The 24,004-nt window shown below is 37.5% G+C and overlaps 2 protein-coding genes across 3 annotated transcripts; both read right to left on the reverse strand.

Moving 5' to 3' along the window:
- Positions 1 to 737: 737 nt before the first annotated feature.
- LOC132161781 (uncharacterized) lies at positions 738 to 6,828 on the reverse strand. 2 transcript variants are annotated; one of them, XM_059571964.2, is made up of 8 exons: positions 6,741 to 6,828; positions 6,286 to 6,477; positions 6,013 to 6,118; positions 5,004 to 5,186; positions 2,064 to 2,552; positions 1,472 to 1,485; positions 1,330 to 1,397; positions 738 to 968 (listed from the first exon to the last, which is right to left on the reverse strand). In XM_059571964.2, the coding sequence occupies exons 2-7, from the start codon at positions 6,331 to 6,333 to the stop codon at positions 1,359 to 1,361; spliced, it is 879 nt and encodes a 292-aa protein (XP_059427947.2). In that variant the 5' UTR covers positions 6,334 to 6,477; positions 6,741 to 6,828; the 3' UTR covers positions 738 to 968; positions 1,330 to 1,358. The 2 variants fall into 2 exon arrangements, with proteins under 2 accessions (XP_059427947.2, XP_059427946.2); XM_059571963.2 differs by having other exon boundaries at positions 1,472 to 1,558.
- Positions 6,829 to 8,740: 1,912 nt separating this feature from the next.
- LOC132162030 (uncharacterized) lies at positions 8,741 to 14,810 on the reverse strand. Its single transcript, XM_059572275.2, has 8 exons — positions 14,723 to 14,810; positions 14,273 to 14,464; positions 14,003 to 14,108; positions 12,989 to 13,171; positions 10,060 to 10,548; positions 9,450 to 9,536; positions 9,308 to 9,375; positions 8,741 to 8,946 (listed from the first exon to the last, which is right to left on the reverse strand). The coding sequence occupies exons 2-7, from the start codon at positions 14,318 to 14,320 to the stop codon at positions 9,311 to 9,313; spliced, it is 978 nt and encodes a 325-aa protein (XP_059428258.1). The 5' UTR covers positions 14,321 to 14,464; positions 14,723 to 14,810; the 3' UTR covers positions 8,741 to 8,946; positions 9,308 to 9,310.
- Between the last annotated feature and the right edge of the window lie 9,194 nt (positions 14,811 to 24,004).

Genomic DNA, 24,004 nt, shown 5'->3' on the forward strand with positions numbered 1-24,004 from the left:
TAATGATAAGCTAATTAGAAATGTTGATAAATATTTATTGGGAAAATTATAGTTTACCCCCCAAAGTTGACTGTTTTTCAATTTGGACATCAAAGTTTCAAATTTTGCAATCCACCCCCACAAAGTTTCAATTTTTTTCAATTCGACCAATATCATCCCAAAATTCTCATATTGCCCCTGATTTGTTTTATTTTTTATGAAAACGAAAACAAATTTAGGGGTGCAAAAATGACCAGATAACCAAAGGGGTGGCTACGGCCACCACGAATTTTTTTAAAATTTTTTTATAAAAAATAAAAGAATAAAAATTAAGGGCAATATGGAAAGTTTTGGATAAAATTGGTCAAATTGCAAAAATTTGAAACTTTGGGAAGGTGGATTGCAAAAATTGAAACTTTGGTGTTCAAATTGAAAAATGCTGTCAACTTTATAAGGGTAAACTGTAATTTTCCCATATTTATTTATAAGGTTCAGTATGACATTTGGGGCTTGCTTAATTTTGCTTAAACCCAAAAATTATGAGAGAAAGCACCAATATGGTTATTTTATATAATGACTCTAATTATGAGTATTCTAGTGATTGACAATGCAAACCAAGTTCTTTCTCCCTCCAATTCTAAAAACTAGTTTAAACTGTCCACAAATCCATCAACACCAACAGCATACCAAATTACCTATATTTGTTTCTGGACTAGGACCGTTAAAATCACCTACATAAATTTTCATGGTCACCCATAAAGTAAAAACCCATTTGCATTATTGCTTTTAATTTCTTTCTTTTTTTTTTTTTTTTTTGGGTCAAATTCTTTTCCTAGAAAAGCACTCCAAATGTCGACTATTATCAATACATTACAATGTACATGAACTTCTACAAGCCAATCAACAGCTTTTAAGGGGTTTAAAATCTGGTTTCTCCAGTTCGAAAATGCTATATACAAACACTTCTTTTCTTGGGGGTGCTGTTAGACCTGTAGAAACAAACCACAGGATGAACAGTTAATAAGTGCTATTGGGCTTTTTAACTAAAGACTAGGAAGTGTAACAAAATGTGTAAGAGGACAATAGGTTTTTTGGATTGAGATTAGGTGCACTTGCATGCCCGGATTGCAAGTGTAAGAGGACCCCTATGGGCCCACCTATTCGGGCAGGTGCTCGGACAGGTGGGTCCCATAAGGGATCCTCTCACAATTAGCTTCTTGTATTCCAGGCAATCTGGGAAGCTAATTGCAAGGGATCTGAACTTGGATCTGGGTTTTTTCACCAAAGTTGCCAACTAGCTTTGTGATATATAAATATTCTTATGACAAAATACAAGTAGATATAGCTTACCCACTATTCACTCCCAAAGTCTTCATAACTCAAGCCTTCCGATATAGTATCCAACCTTCTATTGTCTCCTGAAGCCAACATACCAATATCAATCTTCATCTTTGCAACATGACAGACATGAAAAGTTTGGCAAAGGACTAACCTTGAAGTTCTCCCCTATCACGAGAATCAAGGAAGTTTTCAGAATCTGTTGCTAGGAAGGGTGACCGAGGGTAACTCTCTAGTATATCTGACATTTGTAGAACTATAAACATTATAACAACATAGATACAATGTTTTAGAACTATAGACATTATTTCAACATAGCTACTAATACACATAGATTCACATGTTCTAATGCTAACAAGAACCTGTTCGTGCCTTAAGTTGATTAAAACTACACAAAAACTCACGCACACATATGATGCCCAACTTTTGAGTTGACATCATCAACTTAACTCATAACATGGTCAGCATTTCCACCTACCAGGCTATTACTGAGAACATCTGCACGTTTATTTGTTTTATATTTTATGCATTTTCGCTAAGATAACTATTTGCTTTCTTTTTCTGATATATTTATGTACTGAACTTTTAATCCATGATAAACTGGCTGAGTTCCAGTTGCCACTGTAACTAAAACAGTAATCCTGAGAGCCAAAAGAAAGAAAAATGCACACACACACACACACACACACACATATATATATATATATATATATAGAGAGAGAGAGAGAGAGAGAGAGAGGACAAACCAGAGCTCTGAGAAAAGTCGGCTGTCAGGTCTGAGAGACTGAAATTTCTAGGAATCTGACCTAAAAATCCATATGAAGAAGTGTCCGCATCCAGAAGTTCTTCATTCAAGGGTTGTGCATTGGACTCTACACTAGTGTAAGATGCAACAGATGCATCCCCGATTGTTGGACGCACTTCTGGGACATTTCCATCAGATTCGAACATGTAAGCAGAATTGCCTGAATATCCAGTTTCTGATTTGATCATTCCCCCATTTATCCCGTGAATCATACTCACATTTAAGCTCTGAGCTGATAGCAGAGTTGGTGGAACATCAAGCCTACTAGCATGAGTAGGCATTTCAACAGCAGCGTGCATACTTGGGTCTAATAATGATCCACCATTAGCAAATGCATTAGGCAAACTCAAACCCATAGGGTGGTGGATGTTTTCTGCTTTCACAGCTGATCTTGCATGCTCAGGGGCATAGCGAGCTGAGTTCTGGTGCACTGTCAAACAATGTAACTATTAATTGCCAATCCTAAGGAATTTTAACATCCCATAACAAGCATGTAACTAGAAACAACTTGTGCCGGGAACAGATCCTGGACAAATTTTAACAAGGGGACCTTAGAGAAGGCCAGTCAGTAGCCAATGGGGGTCAATTAACGATAACAAGCAGCCTAGGTTCTATCTCAGAACTTTGAGGGTTTGAAGAAAACCAAATGTAGGCCAAGTGATGACAGCACCAAGATGCATAAATGCTCACTTATCCCAAAATTAATGATGACAATATATCCACATTAAGGTTTGTTTAAACCCACCAAAGTTGCGAGAATATTTTTGGCTGTCAGCCTTTCTGTTGTATGAAACTCAATGTAGCAAGCTGCAAGATGAAAGCCTCTATTTACTTCTTTTCTTTCCCCCTCTTTCCAATTTTTCTGTGGAGAATATTAAAAGCCCTACCTACTTGACGAAATTCAGCTCACCAATTGCAGTTCAATTTTTTTTTTTTTTTTTTTTGATTGGTAATTTACAAACACCTGCATCAAGTGAGAAAATGACAGCTCTGCTCATGACTTAGAGATCAAGTGGAAAAAAAAATTACTGGCTGACACTCTTAACACAATTGTATGCTTCTCCTCCCTTCATTTAGGCCATAAAGTTTACTACCCAAAAATATACCTAGAGAGGTTGAACTCCGCAGTAATAGAGGTGTAGTTACTGTTCAGAAAAATGTTAGAAGTCCTAAGGTCTCAGCGGAGAACAAGTCTGTGAGCCAGACTATGAAGTTGCAGATGGGTTGTCTAGGAGCTAGACATATCATTTGTCTTCTAACATCTTTGAGTACCTTGACCAATGACCTTCATCTTGTTCTTAAAAAACTCAACTTAGTTTTATTCATCTGGTGAACTTGCTAATAATTATCAATTTAACTATAGCAATCTCTTTCTTCCTTTATGCTTGAACCCTAACAATTCATTGAACTGGGAAACAAACAGAATAGCTACAAATCTGCAAACTTTTTTACTAGAATTAAATATCAATTTTGACTTCCATGCTGCAAAGTTTTTTTACGCAACTGCATACACACAAATATTGTCACAAGCATAATTTACAATAATCAAGTAGGACCCACTCAAACAAGGTCGAGAAACTACATGACATTTATCAAAATTGCAAGGAAAAATGAGAGACTATAAAGGACAGCTCAAACTATAATGTTTTAATATTAAACCCTAGAAAATAACCAACCAATCTTGTACCTACAGCACATTAGTCCCATGGTGATACAATGACACCAGATTACAGCAACAGTGGCAGAATGATCACAGTAATACAATGACAAGATGTGGTCAGGCTCTGGAGTTAACGTCACAGTTGGACTAGATAAAATTGAAGACTATTCCTATTTCTCTCTCTAGACTGTCTCCTATCATTCTACTTTATGCATGTTCTCAAACTTAAAGGAACTAGAGACACTTTTTATAGTATCGCACCAATTTTTTACATAGTTTAGTAAACTGTACTTTTTTTCTTTTAGGTTTGCAAGTTTCACCATTACCCATACAAACACATAAGAATTGCAATCAAGAGATATACCATAGACTCAAAAATTACTGGGTAATGGGGGGGCAACTTTAACCCTTCTTCCTTGTCTTTCCTTTTCTTTTCTTCCTTCCAACTAAACAGCCCTAAAACAGTTGCTTTCAAAATTAAAAAGTACAGTCATTAATAATAAAACATAGGTTTTTCAGAATGAACTGCGGTCCGAGACACTTGTGTGTTCAATTTTGTAGAGAAGGTAAAATTTTAGTGACCATCCAAGTTCCTCAATTAATACTACTACTACTATTACTACTAGTAAAGGTAGTAGTAACAATAATAACAATAATAATAATTATTATTATCATTAAGATTTTGAAAATTTATTAAAGAAAAAGTGTGGTTGAATACTAGTACACAAGTATAAAAGAGATGACATTGAAAGAAAGAATTAAAGAAGAAATATAGAAAAATAAATGTGCGAGGGAAGAATAAAAGTCTTAATGCTATAATATTCATCTCTAAGAGCAGAAAAGAACTCTATTTTTTTAATGACAAAGCAAATTGTCAGTTATCCAGTGATTAAAAAAAACATTTTCATTCGGGAAAGCAGCCAGAAACTCCAGCAGAAGCTGAAAGGCTGTATTTCTGGGGCTAATTTGGCGACCAAGGTTAGAGATAAATGCAGGCATGAGATTCTTAATGATGCAACAAAAAGGATATGGTTTGCGGTACAGAATAAGAAATAAAAGGAAGAAGATCCGGGCTGCACAGGAACTGACAACAGTAAAATGCGACTTACAAAAACTAAAAGCTACAGATACAACTAAACCTACAAGTAAGGCCCTGAGCCAAAATGGGCTTGTACAAATTACAGAAAAGACCATCACTAGTAAACATGAATAAGGTCTTACAAGGTGAGATATGAGATCCATTCGAAGTAGGTAATGAAGCAACTCCAGTTGGATCTATCTGACGCATTAACTGCACCTGTTGCTCAAGCAACCTGTTGAATTCATTTATTTGGTGCTTCACCATCAAACGAAGATAATAAGCCTTGAAGAATTCTCGGTTTTCTTCTTCAAGCTTCTGCCAAACTGAAAGGCAAGCAAGTTACCAAGTTTGTGAAGGGAAGAAAGACACAACAAATACATATGAATTGACAAATATAGTACTTAGAATGGAAAAAAAATGCTTTCAAATTTCAGAAGTTACAAATTTATCAGTTTGAAACCACAGCGAAATAAACCGAGAGATTTATGCAACTGGATTTGATTTCTCATCATTGATTCATGAATCAACAACACAAGTAATCGTCTTTTCAAGTAAAAGACGTGAGTCATAACATTGTAGCAGTACACCAACCCCCAAATGCAACAAGTTGGCTGATGACTTCAATACCCAGCGTGCCAATCAGAAAAAAGTTCTTCTAAGATACAACATTCTTTTCAAAGTTAAAAAGTCAAAATTACTTGATAAACACATAACATAGCCACATGGGGTATCTCCGTCTTGAACAATTGAGTTAACAAAAACCCTAAACACTGTAAAAGAAATCCCCAAAAGCAGCATGAATGTAAAGCTTCAGCCTGCAAACTAGAAGGCATTTGTTTCAGCAACTGCCCTTCAACATGCTATCGTTTCTCCTCTTTTCTTAACTTTTTTGACTTGTGTAATTCTAGAAGTTAATTTTCCACCTCTTCTTACACTAACTTTTCAAAAAAAAAAAATCTCAATTGAAAAAATAAAATAAAATAAAATAAATCAGTGAATTAATTTGAATCCAGCAATTTTAGCCGTTTGGAGAGCAAGAAATAGGTAAATTCTAGCAGTTGCATTAAAAGGCAATAATGTGTTTCGCACATTAAAAATAAAAATAAAATGCACGCAACGCCCACCAATCAAATAAGTATTCATAATTACCAAGTTCTGTAAAACCAGGCTCTATTTTGGCTTTATCCAAAAGCGTTTTCACAACTTCCTTCTGGTTCATGTATACCTGAAGACATCGTTCTATAAGATTTTGCACCTGAAATCACACACATATACGCGCCAAAAAAAAAAAAAAAAATCATTCATCAGAACATCATTCTATTCTTCACACAATTCAGAAGAGCAATTAAAGAAGAAAAATACTCCCGAAACAAAACCAAAAATTCACAACAATTTCGAAATTCAAGCAGAATAACAGCTTACTAGTTGTATATCTTGCCGCGAGACCCTTCTAACGGATCCGCTCGACATATTCGGAGGCAGCTCCACACTCAAACAATACTCCCGCAAAAACGCCAGCACCAATTATAACATGATCCTGTGAACATATATTCAGAGCTTAATTTGCACGCCGAAGCTCCACCATTCAGCTTTTCACACGGAGCTTCACGTAACCTAATGCGCAGAGAGTCAAAAACAAATCTCAATACCACCGCCATGATCGCACCGATAAAAAAATAATAATAATCCGAAAAATATATATATATACAAAAAATAAAAAAAAAAATAAAAAAAAAAATCGAGGGTTTGAATATGGCGTTATATGAATCAATTGGCGCAATACGACTTGGAAAAAACATTTCGCAGCGAAAATTTGAAATTATAAGGACAGAAGTTTGAGAGGATTCGAGAAAATTTGGGATTCGGGTCGATCTTACCGGAATTGGATGGAGTTTGGGAAGGTCACGCAGAGTGTTTCCTTTTTATGATGTAACGCTTAGATCAACTAGTGACACTATAATGGATTTTCCGGGCTTTTGTTTTTTTATTTTTTTTATTTTTTATTTAATTACTGAAAGTGATAGAGCGGAATACTGACACGTGGATAAGGTGGGGCCGACCTGGGAGATCAAACAATTTGGACTGTCGTCGTTTCGTTACCCTATCTATCATCCGTCGTTGATATGGTGGTCAATGTTGGGTCAAAGGCATGGTCTCTATCTCTGTCTGTCATATTATTAACGTATTGCAAATTCATATAAAGGATGCTATTTTTACTAAGAGTTTGTTTGGTATTACGTTTAAAAAATTAAGTTTTTAAGTTAAAAAATATTTTTAGGTAAAAGTTTTATTTTTAAGTTTTTGTCAAAAGTGCGTTTTGGTTATTTTTAGACTTTTTGTACCTTTAAAAGCGTTTTTAATTTGTTTACCAAACGAGTACTTTTATTCTTCAAATGGGTTTTTTTAGTATTAAAAACACTTTTAAACTCCTCAAACACAATCTCATACAAATTCTAAAACTCAAAAAATAATTAGGTAGATATTATGGTAAAATAGTAGTTACTTCAACGGTTAACTCTTTTGCTTGTATCAAAATAATTATGGGTGAAATCAGGTGAAAAAAAGTTCACAAAATTGTAATTAACCTATAATTATAAGTCTTTCAATTTGCTCTCTCTGTCAGTTCTACGTAAGTTAATGATAGACCCCAAAAATTTAATGGTTAATCTATTAAATTTATACGTGAATATAGGTTAAATATAAAGAACTTATTGATCATTAGCATTTTTCTATAAAAAAAATGTAATATAAAAAATCACCTGGAATAACACCCATGGCTCGATGGTTAGGGTTTTTTTTTTTTAAAAAAAAAAAAAAAATTATTTAAGGGTATAATTATATTTTAACAAAAAATAATAAGGGTATAATTGATGTTTTATTTTATGTTTTTTTACTAGATTTAACCGAAGGGGTAGAGTGAAATTGGATAATCTATTATACCTTTTTAAAGTTCAAAGGACAATAGGTTTGAAGGAGAGTAGAGCTCGTTTGGGAGTGCGATTTTAAAAATTGCGTTTTTGAAATCACCACTTTTTAAAATCACAGGCTTTTGATAACATAGGATTTTTTCACGATTTTAAAATTTGCGTTTTTAAAATCGCAATTCCAAACACTCCAAAATTGCAATTTGGTTTAAAAAATATAGATTATTTCTTTAAAAACGCACTACCAAACGAGCTCTAGGAATGCATTTGACTTTGCGATTTCATAGACAAAAAGTACAATTTTAAATCAAATCGCAGAAAATTAATTGTTTGGGATTACATTTTTTTTAAAAAAAAATTGCTATTTAAAAACACTAATTCTGCATTTTCAAATCACAGGTAATGATGTGTTATGTTGAAAACGTACAATTTTAAAAGCTAAACTATGATTTTAAAGACCCAAATCACGATTTTGCCAAACGCACAAGTGAAATAATTTTTCTATTTCACTTGAAATGGAGAATCTTGTTCTTGCCAATTGCCACCTGTTTTTATCCACAAAATTTTATTTGTAACAGGTGCTATATACTTCACACGTGGAGCTTATTAATGATAAACTAATTAGAAATGCTGATAAATATTTATTTATAAGGTTCTGTATGACATTTGGGACTTGCTTAATTTTGCTTAAACCCAAAAATTATGAGAGAAAGCACCAATATGGTTATTTTATATAACGACTCTAATTATGAGTATTCTAGTGATTGACAATGCAAACCAAGTTCCTTCTCCCTCCAATTCTAAAAACTAGTTTAAACTGTCCACAAATCCATCAACACCAACAGCATACCAAATTACCTATATTTGTTTCTGGACTAGGACCGTTAAAATCACCTACATAAATTTTCATGGTCACCCATAAAGTAAAAACCCATTTGCATTATTGCTTTTAATTTTTCTCTTTTTCTTTTTTTTTTTTTCTTTTTGGGTCAAATTCTTTTCCTAGAAAAGCACTCCAAATGTCGACTATTATCAATACATTGCGATGTACATGAACTTCTACACGCCAATCAACACATTTTAAGGGGTTTAAAATCTGGTTTCTCCAGTTCGAAAATGCTATATACAAACACTTCTTTTCTTGGGGGTGCTGTTAGACCTGTAGAAACAAACCACAGGATGAACAGTTAATAAGTGCTATTGGACTTTTTAACAAAAGACTAGGAAGTGTAACAAAATGTGTAAGAGGACAAAGGGTTTTTTGGATTGAGATTAGGTGCACTTGCATGCCCAGATTGCAAGTGTAAGAGGACCCCTATGGGCCCACCTATTCGGGCAGGTGCTCGGACAGGTGGGTCCCATAAGGGATCCTCTCACAATTAGCATCTTGAATTCCAGGCAATCCGGGTAGCTAATTGCAAGGGATCCGAACTTGGATCTGGGTTTTTTCACCAAAGTTGCCAACTAGCTTTGTGATATATAAATATTCTTATGACAAAATACAAGTAGATATAGCTTACCCACTATTCACTCCCAAAGTCTTCATAACTCAAGCCTTCCGATATAGTATCCAACCTTCTATTGTCTCCTGAAGCCAACATACCAATATCAATCTTCATCTTTGCAACATGACAGACATGAAAAGTTTGGCAAAAGACTAACCTTGATGTTCTCCCCTATCACGAGAATCAAGGAAGTTTTCAGAATCTGTTGCTAGGAAGGGTGACCGAGGGTAACTCTCCAGTATATCTGACATTTGTAGAACTATAAACATTATTACAACATAGATACAATGTTTTAGAACTATAGACATTATTACAACATAGCTACCAATACACGTAGTCTGACGTAGATTCACATGTTCTAATGCTAACAACAACCTGTTCGTACCCTTAGTTGATTAAAACTACACAAAAACTGACGCACACAGATGATGCCCAACTTTTGAGTTGACATCATCAACTTAACTCATAACAGGATCAGCATTTCCACCTACCAGGCTATTTTTGAGAGCATCTGCACGTTTATTTGTTTTATATTTTATGCATTTTCGCTAAGATAACTATTTTCTTTCTTTTTCTGATATACTTACGTACTGAACTTTTAATCCATGATAAACTGGCTGAGTTCCAGTTGCCTCTTTAACTAAAACAGTAATCCTGAGCCAAAAGAAAGAAAAATGCGCGCGCGCGCGCGCGCACACACACACACACATATATATATATATATATATATAGAGAGAGAGAGAGAGAGAGAGAGAGAGAGGACAAACCAGAGCTCTGAGAAAAGTCGGCTGTCAGGTCTGAGAGACTGAAATTTCTAGGAATCTGACCTAAAAATCCATATGAAGAAGTGTCCGCATCCAGAAGTTGTTCATTCAAGGGTTGTGCATTGGACTCTACACTAGTGTAAGATGCAACAGATGCATCCCCGATTGTTGGACGCACTTCTGGGACATTTCCATCAGATTCGAACATGTAAGCAGAATTGCCTGAATATCCAGTTTCTGATTTGATCATTCCCCCATTTATCCCGTGAATCATACCCACATTTAAGCTCTGAGCAGATAGCAGATTTGGTGGAACATCAAGCCTACTAGCATGAGTAGGCATTTCAACAGCAGCATGCATACTTGGGTTTAATAATGATCCACCATTAGCAAATGCATTAGGCAAACTCAAACTTATAGGATGGTGGATGTTTTCTGCTTTCACAGCTGATCTTGCATGCTCAGGGGCATAGCGAGCTGAGTTCTGGTGCACTGTCAAACAATGTAACTATTAATTGCCAATCCTAAGGAATTTTAACATCCCATAACAAGCATGTAACTAGAAACAACTTGTGCCAGGAACAGATCCTGGACAAATTTTAACAAGGGGACCTTAGAGAAGGCCAGTCAGTAGCCAATGGGGGTCAATTAACGATAACAAGCAGCCTAGGTTCTATCTCAGAGCTTTGAGGGTTTGAAGAAAACCAAATGTAGGCCAAGTGATGACAGCACCGAGATGCATAAATGCTCACTTATCCCAAAATTAATGATGACAATAAATCCACATTAAGGTTTGTTTAAACCCACCAAAGTTGCGAGAATATTTTTGGCTGTCAGCCTTTCTGTTGTATGAAACTCAACGCAGCAAGCTGCAAGATGAAAGCCTCTATCTGCTTCTTTTCTTTCCCCCTCTTTCCAATTTTTCTGTGGAGAATATTAAAAGCCCTACCTACTTGACGAAATTCAGCTCACCAATTGCAGTTCAATTTTTTTTTTTTTTTTTTTGATTGGTAATTTACTAACACCTGCATCAAGTGAGCAAATGACAGCTCTGCTCATGACTTAGAGATCAAGTGGAAAAAACAAATTACTGGCTTACACTCTTAACACAATTGTATGCTTCTCCTCCCTTCATTTAGGCCATAAAGTTTACTACCAAAAAATATACCTAGAGAGGTCGAACTCTGCAGTAACAGAGGTGTAGTTACTATGAAGAACCAGTCTTAAGGTCTCAGCGGAGAACAAGTCTGTGAGCCAGACTATGAAGTTGCAGATGGGTTGTCTAGGAGCTAGATATATCATTTGTCTTCTAACATCTTTTGAGTACCTTGACCAATGACCTTCATCTTGTTCTTCAAAAACTCAACTTAGTTTTATTCATCTGGTGCACTTGCTAACAATTATCAATTTAACTATAGCAATCTCTTTCTTCCTTTATGCTTGAACCCTAACAATTCATTGAACTGGAAAAAAAACAGAATAGCTACAAATCTGCAAACTTTTTTACTAGAATTAAATATCAATTTTGACTGCCATGCTGCAAAGTTTTTTTACGCAACTGCATACACACAATTATTGTCACAAGCAAAATTTACAATAATCAAGTAGGAACCACTCAAATAAGGTCGAGAAACTACACGACATTTATCAAAATTGCAAAGAAAAATGAGAGACTATAAAGGACTGCTCAAACTATAATGTTTTAATATTAAACCCTAGAAAATAACCAACCAACCTTGTACCTACACCACATTACTCCCATGGTGATACAACGACACCAGATTACAGCAACAGTGGCAGAATGATCACACTAATACAATGACAAGATGTGGTCCGGCTCTGGAGTTAAAGTCACAGTTGGACTAGATAAAATTGAAGACTATTCCTATTTCTCTCTCTAGACTGTCTCATATCATTCTACTTTATGCATGTTCTCAAACTTAAAGGAACTAGAGACACTTTCTAAAGTATCGCACCAATTTTTTACATAGTTTTAGTAAACTGTATTTTTTCTTTTAGGTTTGCAAGTTTCACCATTACCCATACAAACACATAAGAATTGCAATCAAGAGATATACCATAGACTCGAAAATTACTGGGTAATGGGGGGGCAACTTTAACCCTTCTTCCTTGTCTTTCCTTTCCTTTTCTTCCTTCCAACTAAACAGGCCTAAAACAGTTGCTTTCAAAATTAAAAAGTACAGTCATTAATAAAACATAGATTTTTCAGAATGCAATGCGTTTCGAGATACTTGTGTGTTCAATTTTGTAGAGAACGTAAAATTTTAGTGACCATCCAAGTTCCTCAATTAATACTATTACTACTATTACTACTAGTAATAGTAGTAGTAACAATAATAACAATAATAATAATTATTATTATCATTATGATTTTGAAAATTTATTAAAGAAAAAGTGCGGTTGAATACTAGTACACAAGTATAAAAGAGATGACATTGAAAGAAAAAACTAAAGAAAAAATATAGAAAAATAAATGTGCGGGGGAAGAATAAAAGTCTTAATGCTATAATATTCCTCTCTAAGAACAGAAAAGAACTCTATTTTTTTAATGACAAAGCAAATTGTCAGTTATCCAGTGATTAAAAACAAACATTTTCATTCAAGAAAGCAGCCAGAAACTCCAGCAGAAGCTGAAAGGCTGTATTTCTGGGGCTAATTTGGCGACCAAGGTTAGAGGTAAATGCAGGTATGAGATTCTTAATGATGCAACAAAAAGGATATGGTTTGCAGTACAGAATAAGAAATAAAAGGAAGAAGATCCGGGCTGCACAGGAACTGACAACAGTAAAATGCGACTTACAAAAACTAAAAGCTACAGATATAACTAAACCTACAAGTAAGGCCCTGAGCCAAAATGAGCTTCTACAAATTACAGAAATGACCACCACTAGTAACATGAATAAGGTCTTACAAGGTGAGATATGAGATCCATTCGAAGTAGGTAATGAAGCAACTCCAGTTGGATCTATCTGACGCATTAACTGCACCTGCTGCTCAAGCAACCTGTTGAATTCTTTTATTTGATGCTTCACCATCAAACGAAGATAATAAGCCTTGAAAAATTCTCGGTTTTCTTCTTCAAGCTTCTGCCAAACTGAAAGGCGAGCAAGTTACCAAGTTTGTGAAGGGAAGAAAGACACAACAAATACATATGAATTGACAAATATAGTACTTAGAATGGGCAAAAAAAAAAAGCTTTCAAATTTCAGAAGTTACAAATTTATCAGTTTGAAACCACAGCGAAATAAACCGAGAAATTTATGCAACTGGATTTGATTTCTCATCATTGATTCATGAATCAACAACACAAGTAATCGTCTTTTCAAGTAAAAGACGCGAGTCATAACATTGTAGCAGTACACCAACCCCCAAATGCAACAAGTTGGCTGATGACTTCAATACCCAGCGTGCCAATCAGAAAAAAGTTCCTCTAAGATACAACATTGTTTTCAAAGTTAAAAAGTCAAAATTACTTGATAAACACATAACATTGCCACATGGGGTATCTCCGTCTTGAACAATTGAGTTAACAAAAACCCTAAACACTGTAAAAGAAATCCCCAAAAGCAGCATGAATGTAAAGCTTCAGCCTGCAAACTAGAAGGCATTTGTTTCAGCAACTGCCCTTCAACATGCTATCGTTTCTCCTCTTTTCTTAACTTTTTTGACTTGTGTAATTCTAGAAGTTAATTTTCCACCTCTTCTTACACTAACTTTTCAAAAAAAAAAAAATCTCAATTGAAAAAATAAAATAAAATAAAATAAATCAGTGAATTAATTTGAATCCAGCAATTTTAGCCGTTTGGAGAGCAAGAAATAGGTAAATTCTAGCAGTTGCATTAAAAGGCAATAATGTGTTTCGCACATTAAAAATAAAAATAAAATGCACACAACGCCCACCAATCAAATAAGTATTCATAATTACCAAGTTCTGTAAAACCAGGCTCTATTTTGGCTTCATCCAACAGCGTTTTCACAACTTCCTTCTGGTTCATGTATAGCTGAAGACATCGTTCTATAAGATTTTGCACCTGAAATCACACACATATACGCGCCAAAGAAAAAAAAAATCATTCATCAGAACATCATTCTATTCTTCACACAATTCAGAAGAGCAATTAAAGAAGAAAAATACTCCTGAAACAAAACCAAAAATCAACAACAATTTCGAAATTCAAGCAGAATAACAGCTTACCAGTTGTATATCTTGCCGCGAGACCCTTCTAACGGATCCGCTCGACATATTCGGAGACAGCTCCACACTCAAACAATACTCCCGCAAAAACGCCAGCACCAATTATAACATGATCCTGTGAACATATATTCAGAGCTTAATTTGCACGCCGAAGCTCCACCATTCAGCTTTTCACACGGAGCTTCACGTAACCTAATGCGCAGAGAGTCAAAAACAAATCTCAATACCCCCGCCATGATCGCACCGATAAAAAAAAAAATCCGAAAAAAAAAAATATATATATATATATATAAAATTTAAAAAAAAAAATTCGAGGATTTGAATATGGCGTGATATGAATCAATTGGCGCAATACGACTTGGAAAAAAACATTTCGCAGCGAAAATTCGGAATTATAAGGACAGAAGTTTGAGAAGATTCGAGAAAATTTGGGATTCGGGTCGATCTTACCGGAATTGGATGGAGTTTGGGAAGGTCACGCAGAGTGTTTCCTTTTTATGATGGAACGCTTAGATCAACTTGTGACACTATAATGGATTTTCCGGGCTTTTGTTTTTTTATTTTTTATTTTTTATTTTTATTGCTGAAAGTGATAGAGCGGAATACTGACACGTGGATAAGGGGGGGGGGGGGGGGGGGGGGGGGGGGCGGGGGGGTGGGGGGCCGACCGGGGAGATCAAACAATTTGGACTGTCGTCGTTTCGTTACCCTATCATCCGTCGTTGAATTGGTGGTCAATGTTGGGTCAAAGGCATGGTCTCTATCTCTGTCTGTCATATTATTAACGTTTTGCAAATTCATATAAACTACGGTATTTTTGGTAAGAGCTTGTTTGAAATTATGTTCCAAAAATAAAGTTTTTAAGTCAAAAAATGTTTTTAAATAAAAGCTTATTTTTAAGCTTTTGTCAAAAGTATGTTTTGGTTATTTTTAGACTTTTTATACCCTTAAAAATGTTTTTAATTTGTTTACCAAACGAGTACTTTTATTCTTCAAATGAGCTTTTTGAGTATTAAAAACACTTTTAGACTCATCAAACGCAATCTCAAACAGACTCTAAAACTCAAAAAATAATTGGGTAGATATTATGGTAAATAAAATAGTAGTTACTTCAACGGTTAACTCTTTTGCTTGTATCAAAATAATTACAGGTGAAAAAAAGTTTGCAAAATTGTCATTAACCTATAATTATAAGTCTTTCTTTTTTTTTCGAAAAAAATTGTTGAAATTTCATTAATCACAAAATAGGCAGTTCAGTTTGATCTGTCAAAACAATATCACGAATACATCTTGGTATAACGAAAGACCAAGACTTCTCCACGACTTGCTTACAGGCCTCTTTGGCCAACTCATGTGCTGCCCTGTTACCAGACCGGCATACATGATGACATTCCCATATCAGGAAAGTGGAAAGTAAAGATTTAATGTCTTTAAAAATCTGTCCATAACGCCCCATGTGGAAAAAATTGGATTTCACACCTGTCACCATGTTCAGCGCATCCCCTTCAAGCATTAGTTTCTCAATGCCCAAATCTTTACTGAAATTCACAGCGTGGAACAGAGCAAGAGCCTCTGCAGCAGTGGGTTCGAGTTAGCCCGGTATGACCATGCTTTTTGCTCCAACGACATCTCCTCTTTCATCCCGGACCAAAATTCCCGCACCGATCATGCCTTTCTTCAAGTCCAAAGCAGCATCCCAATTGGTTTTCAGGAATCCCTGTGGTGGCGCTTCCATCTCTTCATTGGTTCTACCTCTGCATGGGGAATTTCTGTAATATCTGTCCCCATCACCCGTTGAAACTCCTCCTCGTCCTCCAGAACTGCACGCAACAAACTCAATTGGTGCTCAAAGGTCCCATTGAAAATCAAACCATTTCTACGTAACCACAATTTCCTTGCAATGCGCACAAATCTCGTCTTCTCTTCGATAGAGCTTCTTTGGAGGAAAACATTTGCCACCTGGATAAAATCCCACCCCCCCCCCCCCCCAACTACTGTTTTTTGAAAACATTTATCACTCCCACCCCATACGTCCATTGCCGAAGGACATGACCATAGGATATGGCCAGTGGTTTCGGCTTCATTCTCATACATAGGGCAGTAAGGGTCATTGCTAACCTTGCGCCTGAGGAGATTGTCTTTTGTTGGAAGCAGATTATTGCATGCTTGCCACATGAAGACTTTTTCTATATTCGGCAGGGGCAGATTCCAAAGCACTTTCCAGAGCTCATTGGTGCCAGCCCGGGCTGAGCTTTCGGCTTTAATAATGGCCTCTTGTTCTTTCACCATATGATATGCACTTTTCACCGTAAACTCCCCATTAGCTTATCCCCTCCAGATTTGACAATCTGGCTGGTTTGTGAGGCTAAGTGGTAGGGACATAATCATACGGGCCTCCTCAGAATTGAAAATCGAATTAATTAATGGACAGTTCCACCATCGTAAATCCCTATCAATCAATTCACTTACAGTAGCCGATGCAGGGAGCATCTTTGGTGGGAATTGAATCTGAAACGTGTGGGGTCTGGGGATCCATTTATCCCCCCAGATCCTTACTTGAGTACCACTCCCAATCCTCCAAGTTAAGCCTTCTTTCACCAGAACCCGAGCACTGTGGATGCTCCTCCGTGCATATGAAGGCTTGGACCCCAAAGAGGCTTCTAAATAGGTCCCATTAGGAAAATACTTTGCCTTCATGATTTTTGCCGTCAAACTATCCGGGGTAGACCAGAGTCTCCACCCTTGTTTGGCCAATAGAGCTCTGTTGAAGCACACCAAATCTCGGAAACCCAAACCTCCACTTGCCTTAGAGCGACTCATGCGATCCCAACTCATCCAGTGTATCTTCTTGTCATTTGCTTGATGCCCCCACCAAAATCTTTGCATCATTGAATTAATCTCCATACACAGACATTTAGGCAATAGAAAGACATTCATACTATACGTAGGAATAGCTTGAATTACCGCTTTTAAAAGAATTTCTTTGCCGGCCTGTGATAGGAGTTTTACCTTCCAATCTTGCAACCGCTTCCAAATCCGGTCCTTGATCCCTTGGAAAGCTTGTGTTCGTGATCTCCCCACAAGGGCTGAGAGCCCCAAGTAAGAATCGTACCTTTGAGAGGTAGGGATTCCAAAAGCCTCCACAATTTGTTGCTTATTTGCCGGCGAAGTATTTTTACTAAAGAAAATTGAGGTCTTGGCTCTATTAAGCTTCTGTCCCGATGCTTTTTCATACTTTTCAAGCAGCTTTGTTAATTGCCTCCAATTAGTAACATTTGTCCTGGAAAATAACAAACTATCATCCGCAAAAAATAAGTGGTTGAGCCGGGGACCTTTCTTAGAGGTAGGAACACCTCTTAAGAATCCTTTTTGATCCGCCCTGGTTAGGAGTGAGCTCAGGGCTTCCGCACACAAGATAAATAGATAAGGGGATAAAGAGTCCCCTTGTCTAATACCTCGTGTGGGATATATCCGACCCGAGGGGCAACCATTCACTAGGATGGAATAGTTTATTGATCGAACACACGCCATAATGAGATTTGTCCAACGGTCTGCAAACCCCAATCTCCTCATCACTTTCTCCAAAAAATTCAATTCCACCCGATCATAGGCTTTACTCATGTCAAGTTTAACAACCATGAAACCTTCCTTCCCCCACATTTGTGTATGCATCGAATGGAGTGTTTCATATGCAGCCAAAATATTATCCGTTATTAAACGGCCTGGTATGAAAGCACTCTGTGTAATGGAAATGATCTCTGGGAGTATACCCTTCAATCGATTTGTCAACACTTTCAACACAATTTTGTACAAAACATTGTATAAACTGATGGGGCGGAATTCAGTTACACTAGTGGGATTTTTTGTTTTAGGAATTAAGGCAATATAAGTATAATTCAAATCAGCATCTATTATTCCAGAATTTAAAAAAGGTAGAACAGAGTTGCACACCTCAACTCCTACAGTGGTCCAGTTATCCTGATAAAAACATATTGTAAAACCATCAAGCCCAAGAGCCTTTAAGGGTGCCATTAGGTTCACTGCCCTGCTTACTTCTTCTCCTGTGAATTCAGCTAACAAGCTACTATTCATGTCGTCTGTGACCCGTCTTTGAGTGGCCCTTAAACACTGTTTAACCCCTTTTGTACCTTCCGTAGTGAAAAGTTTACTGTAAAAATCCCAAAAAGCTTTTTCAGTGCTCTCCTGGGTATCACAGATGATTCCTCTCTCATCACAAATGTGGACCACTTGGTTTCTCTGATGCCTTTGATTTGCAATAGCATGAAAAAACTTTGTGTTCCTGTCTCCGTGTTTTATCCAGTCCACCTTGGCCCTCTGACGCCACCTCAATTCCTCCTGATCAAGTAATCGATAGTTCTTGCCTCAGAGTTGTCACTTGATGTCCCATGTTCCCCGCTTCTTGACCTTGGGCTATGGAAAGTTGGTTGGTTTTCTGTGCAATAGTTCTCTCTAATTTGTCTGCATTGTCCTTTTTCCACTTTGACAAAACCTCCTGACACCCTTTCATATTTTTTTTTCAAATTCTACCATGTGTCCTCAACAACCCCATTTTTCCTCCATACCTTTTTTATCAACTTTGAGCAGGTCTTCTCTTTTGCCCATACCGCCTCATACATGAATCTACGTTTCTTCTTGTAGCTCCCTGTTGGCATTTTTTGGAGACAAAGCAGAATGGGGTTGCGGTCAGATCGGGTAGAACGCTCCACTGTCACTCGTGCCGCCTGGAAACGCGAACACCACAAAGAGTTTGCCACAACGCAATCCAGTCTCTCCCTAGTGAAAGCTGAGTCCTCTCAACAGTTTACCCAGGTGTATTTCGGACCCCGGAAGCCCAAGTCTGATAAATCACAGTCCAACAACACCTTCTGAAAAGCCTCCATTTGTCCCCCGAGGTCTTCCACCTCCTCCACACTTCTCAGATGACTCTAGGATTTCGTTGAAGTCCCCCATGCAAGCCCACATTTCAGGTCCCAAAGTAGCCAAATACCGTAGCAAACTCCATGCCTCTTCTCTCTTACTGGTTTCTGGATGTCCATAGAAACATGTAAGTTTCCATTTTCCTCCATCACCAAGAGGGATTGTGGCATTGATGTGTCTCCTACTATAATTCTGAATCTCCAATTCCGCTTCGTTTTGCCAGAACAATGCAAGACCGCCACTTCTCCCTTTGCTGTCTACTACAAAAACATTCTAAAAATTAATCTTATTTCTAAGACGTTCCAACTTCATTTTATTCATCTTGGTCTCCATAAGAAAGACCACATTGGGCGCCTTTTCCTTCACCAAACGGCAAAGTTCCCTCACTGTCCGGGGGATCCCAAGCCACCGATAGTTCCAGCTCAACATTTTCATACCGGTGGGCGGGTCTGCAAAGCAGACCTCGTCGATCCCGATCCCACATCTGCGTCCTTATTTACTGTTCCCACCAGACTATTTTTTCCATGCATATCAGCCCCTCGGGGCTTCATTCGGGGTCCCTGGACATCCTCCCCCTGGCCTTCATTTTTCCTCCTCACTGGGTTCCTTCACGAAAACTTGTCCCGCACGAGCCCGTCTTTTCCATTTCAGCCCATTGGGTTCCTTCATATGGCCCCCTTGTGTTCCAGCAGCATCACCCGAGCAGCCCCCCATAGTCTTTGTTTCCTCCTCACTAAGCTGTGGGCCCTCATGTCTTGGCCCATTAGTCCCCTCTCTACTGCCACCCATCCCTATGACAAAGGATCCATGTAGCCATTGCTTAGTTAATAAAAGCCCCCCCTGATCATCCCCACGCATCACGTTGATTGCTACGGGAGAATCTTGTATTAATTCATTTCCATTCTTTGACACATTTATACCTTGCAAAAAATCCGCAGCTGATTTTTCCTGCTCCAGTCCAGCCGTTTCCCCCTCCACCCTTCCTTTTCCAGCGTTGCCACTAAACAAACTCATGTCCGTATCTTTCCTTAACTTTTCCGCCTTATCTGCCATTTCCATAATTGAACCAACAGCCGTTTCTTTTCCTTCGCCGGAGTCCTCCTCCATTCCGGTGACCGTTTTTTCACCACCCCTTTCCTCCTGTTGTGCATCCTTCGTTTTCCATGACACCGAATCCTTGGAATTCAACATAGTTGGGTCGACATATTCATAAGATGGCTGTTGTCATTCGTGATCCCAGTTTCGTCAATATTTCGGTGGAGGCACTCGCCACCATGGTCCAAACTGGGTTTTCAAGCCCTGTTTGCCGTGACCAAACCACAACTCACACCCAGAAGGTCCATGTTGAATTACCCCACAATCAGGACAGAACTTAGGTAGTCTTTCATATTGAAAGGCGATCCATGTTTCCTTTCCTTGAATCTTCAGAGTACGCCCCCTTGCCAGCGGTTTGGACAGGTCGATGATGATTCGAACCCTAAGATATGCTCCCCAACCCACTCCATCCGGATCAGTTTCCACTTCCTCCACTGTTCCCACAGAAGAACCAATCCGATAGCCAACTTTTTGAGTCATACATGCCAAAGGTAAATGGTACATACGAACCCAAAAAGAGACCTTTTAAAAAGTAATACTTGTCGGTGATGTAATGTCGTCAAAATCTTGGACTGAGAAAAGGTTTCCTTCAACAGTCCACGGTCGTCCTTCCAACAATCTGGATTTGTCCCAGAAATGTTCAAATTCAATCAGGAACAGATTAAGTCCCAAAACCTTGAAGACAGTGGTCCCTGAAGGTTTCCACAAACGAATCATAACCGATTTGATGGTGTCCTTGCCAATAATGCGGTCAGCAATAACCTTCCCCACAAGGCAAGCTTGTCCCTCTTGAAACTGCTTCTGATAGTTCATCTTCCCCTATTTCCAATCCCTCACCTTCCTCTTCCGTCAAAGAAATACTCTCCATGTGGTTTGAAAGGTATTCAGCCATCTCAGAGAAACCAATGGAAAAAACTATGGAGCTCCAACTCTGCACGGGACAGAGTTTCTACTTTCTTCTCCTCTAGGGTTTTTGGGGTCCTAGAGAGAAAACCTTTCAAATTCAATACTAAAATACTGTTAAACATACCAAAAAGACAAAATTCAATCAAACATGATACGATATCACCCAGCTTGCATCCAAAAAAACCCCATCTCCAGCTATTCCCTACTACACACGTCCCTTCACAACACACTGCCCAAAATCTTCATGTCACTCTATCCCCAACCGTGCTTTCCCCACGACCTTTTACTCTTTTACAAGCTTTCACGTAAGAGGAATGCTTCCCTTCATTTCATCCACCATCTTCACTTTATCATTTTGATTAAAAAAAAAAAAAAAAAAAAGTAAAGAGTGAAGAAATGATAAAGTGAAAATTTTAGCATTTAATGCACGTGTACGAGGGAATGGATGTTTCACAAATGGAGGGTGTTTGTGGCTCTCAAAATCCAGCAAGAGCAGGTGTTGAGATTTTCTTGCTGACTTTTTTCCACCCTGTTTAAAATTATAAGTCTTTCAATTAGCTCCCTCTGTCAGTTCTACGTAAGTCAATAATAAACCCCACAAATTTAATGGTTAATGTATTAAATTTATATGAGAATGTAGGTTAAATATAAATAACTTATTGATCCTTAGCATTTCTCTAGAAAAAAAAAAATGTAATATAAAAAATCACCTGGAATGACACCCATAGCGAGATGGTTAGGGTTTTCTTTAAAAAAAAAAACAATTATTTTAGGGTATAATTATATTTTAACAACAAATAATAAGGGTATAATTGATGTTTTATTATTATTTTTTTACTAGATTTAGCCGAAGGGGTAGAGTGAAATTGGATGATCAATTGCACCCTTTTAAAGGCCAAAGGACAATAGGTTTGAAGGAGAGTAAGAGTTCGTTTGGGAGTGCGATTTTAAAAATTGTTTTTTTGAAATCGCCATTTTTTAAAATCACACAGGCTTTTGATAAAACATATTAAAATCGCATAGCATTTTTTCACGATTTTAAAATTTGCGTTTTTAAAATCGCAATCCCAAACACTCCAAAATTGCGATTTGGTTTAAACATGTAGATTATTTCTTTAAAAACGCACTACCAAACGAGCTCTAATGATGCATTTGACTTTGCGATTTCATAGACAAAAAGTACGATGTTAAATCAAATCACAGAAAATTAATTGTCTGGGATTACGTTTTTTTTTTAAAAAAAAGAATTGCTATTTTAAAACACTGATTCTGCATTTTCAAATCACAGGTAATGATGTGTTATTTTGAAAACGCACAATTTTAAAGGCTAAACTATGATTTTAAAGACCCAAATCACGATTTTACCAAACGCTTAACTGTGTTTTAAAAATCACGTTTTCAAATCGCATATTTTTAAATCGCTATTTTTAAATCTCAATCCCAAACAAACCCTAAGTATAGTTTTAAAAAAGAGAAATTGTCAATATATATATATATATATATATATATTCATTCAACCATCTCAGTATTAATTATGGAGAAACTTTATGGAGAAATAATATTCACAAAATATAATTTATGAGAAATTAGTTTCAGTTCTGCTTGATATATAATGTCAATTAATCTTTTGTACTAATAATGATTTAAGAGAACCCGTTAATTTGTTCCCACATAAATACTAACAAGACTATGATGAGGATAAAATTTTCTCTCTAGGGCTCTCTGAAACCTAGAGGAGAAGGAAAAATATTCTTCCATCACAAACCTTTCGGCTTGTGCGCGGGAAGGTGAACTTTGCAATCCTTTTTGTCTGTTCTGCTTTGCTGTTATTGGTGCTAGGGATGGCTGAGGAGTTAGAGGCTCTTTGGGGCAGATTCTCTTTGACGGAAGAAGAGCAAGATGGGCTTGAGGTGGAGGAAGCGGATGTGAAGGGGATCACAGAAAAAGGCTCTCATTGTCTGGTTGGAAAACTTATCTCTGAAAGGTTTGTTGGGAAGAGAACCATAAGGGCGAAGCTAATAAGAGGATGGAGGCTGATGGGGTCTTTGGAGTTCAAAGTTCTTGGCGAAAATCTTTTTCTATTGGAGTTTGAACACGAATGGGATAAGATTCGGGTAATAGAGGGACGCTCATGGATTTTTGAAGGCCAACTTTTTTCGGTGATGGGATTACGCCGCCGAGTGAGATGAATTTTGATACGGCGGCTTTTTGGGTTCGGATGTATAAGTTACCGCTTTCATGCATGGGAAGAGAGATGGGGTTCAAGCTAGGAGCAATCATTGGGGTTGTTGAGGATGTTGATACGGATGAAGACGGCATTGGATGGGAAGAATATTTACGTGTAAAAGTTCAAGTAAATGTCTTCAAACCTTTGCCAAGAGGTAGGATCCTCAAAATTCTATGGATTCCTTTTCAATATGAAAGGGTACCCAAGTTTTGTTTCCAGTGTGGGGTCATTCGCCATGGTGCTAGGGGCTGTGTCAATGAGGAATTACGGTGGAAACAGGGAAAGCCGAAGGAACATGAGTACGGGCCATGGTTGGGAGCGGGTTCTCCTAAAAGGCGAGCGGAGATACGACGGGGAGGTTGCAGCGACAATGATTTTTTCCAGGAAGATGATTATTTCCATGGCTCAGCTCCGGAGATGATCCCAGCCAATTTCCGGTCGGCGAGGGGCACAACCATGGAGAGTAACAGAAAATATACAAGGAAAGAGGACATAAGCGGGAAAGGAGGAATCTCATTAAACTCTCCAAAATTCCCTGGGACTGGTTCGGGCGGTTTTCCTTGTGG

Source organism: Corylus avellana, chromosome 10 (genome assembly GCF_965113065.1).
Source record: "Corylus avellana chromosome 10, dhCorAvel1.hap1.2, whole genome shotgun sequence".
NCBI lineage: Eukaryota > Viridiplantae > Streptophyta > Magnoliopsida > Fagales > Betulaceae > Corylus > Corylus avellana.

Excerpts from the sequence above, each read along its gene's own strand:
- LOC132161781 (XM_059571963.2), bottom strand. The coding sequence starts at position 6,333 with ATGTCGAGCGGATCCGTTAGAAGGGTCTCGCGGCAAGATATACAACTA. Across the intron at positions 1,559-2,063 it reads CGACTTTTCTCAGAGCTCTG|ATATACTAGAGAGTTACCCT; the intron begins GTTTGTCCTCTC and ends TACAAATGTCAG. Across the intron at positions 1,398-1,471 it reads TGATAGGGGAGAACTTCAAG|GAGACAATAGAAGGTTGGAT; the intron begins GTTAGTCCTTTG and ends TGTTGGCTTCAG.
- LOC132162030 (XM_059572275.2), bottom strand. The coding sequence starts at position 14,320 with ATGTCGAGCGGATCCGTTAGAAGGGTCTCGCGGCAAGATATACAACTG. Across the intron at positions 13,172-14,002 it reads GCCTGGTTTTACAGAACTTG|TTTGGCAGAAGCTTGAAGAA; the intron begins GTAATTATGAAT and ends CTCGCCTTTCAG. Across the intron at positions 9,376-9,449 it reads TGATAGGGGAGAACATCAAG|GAGACAATAGAAGGTTGGAT; the intron begins GTTAGTCTTTTG and ends TGTTGGCTTCAG.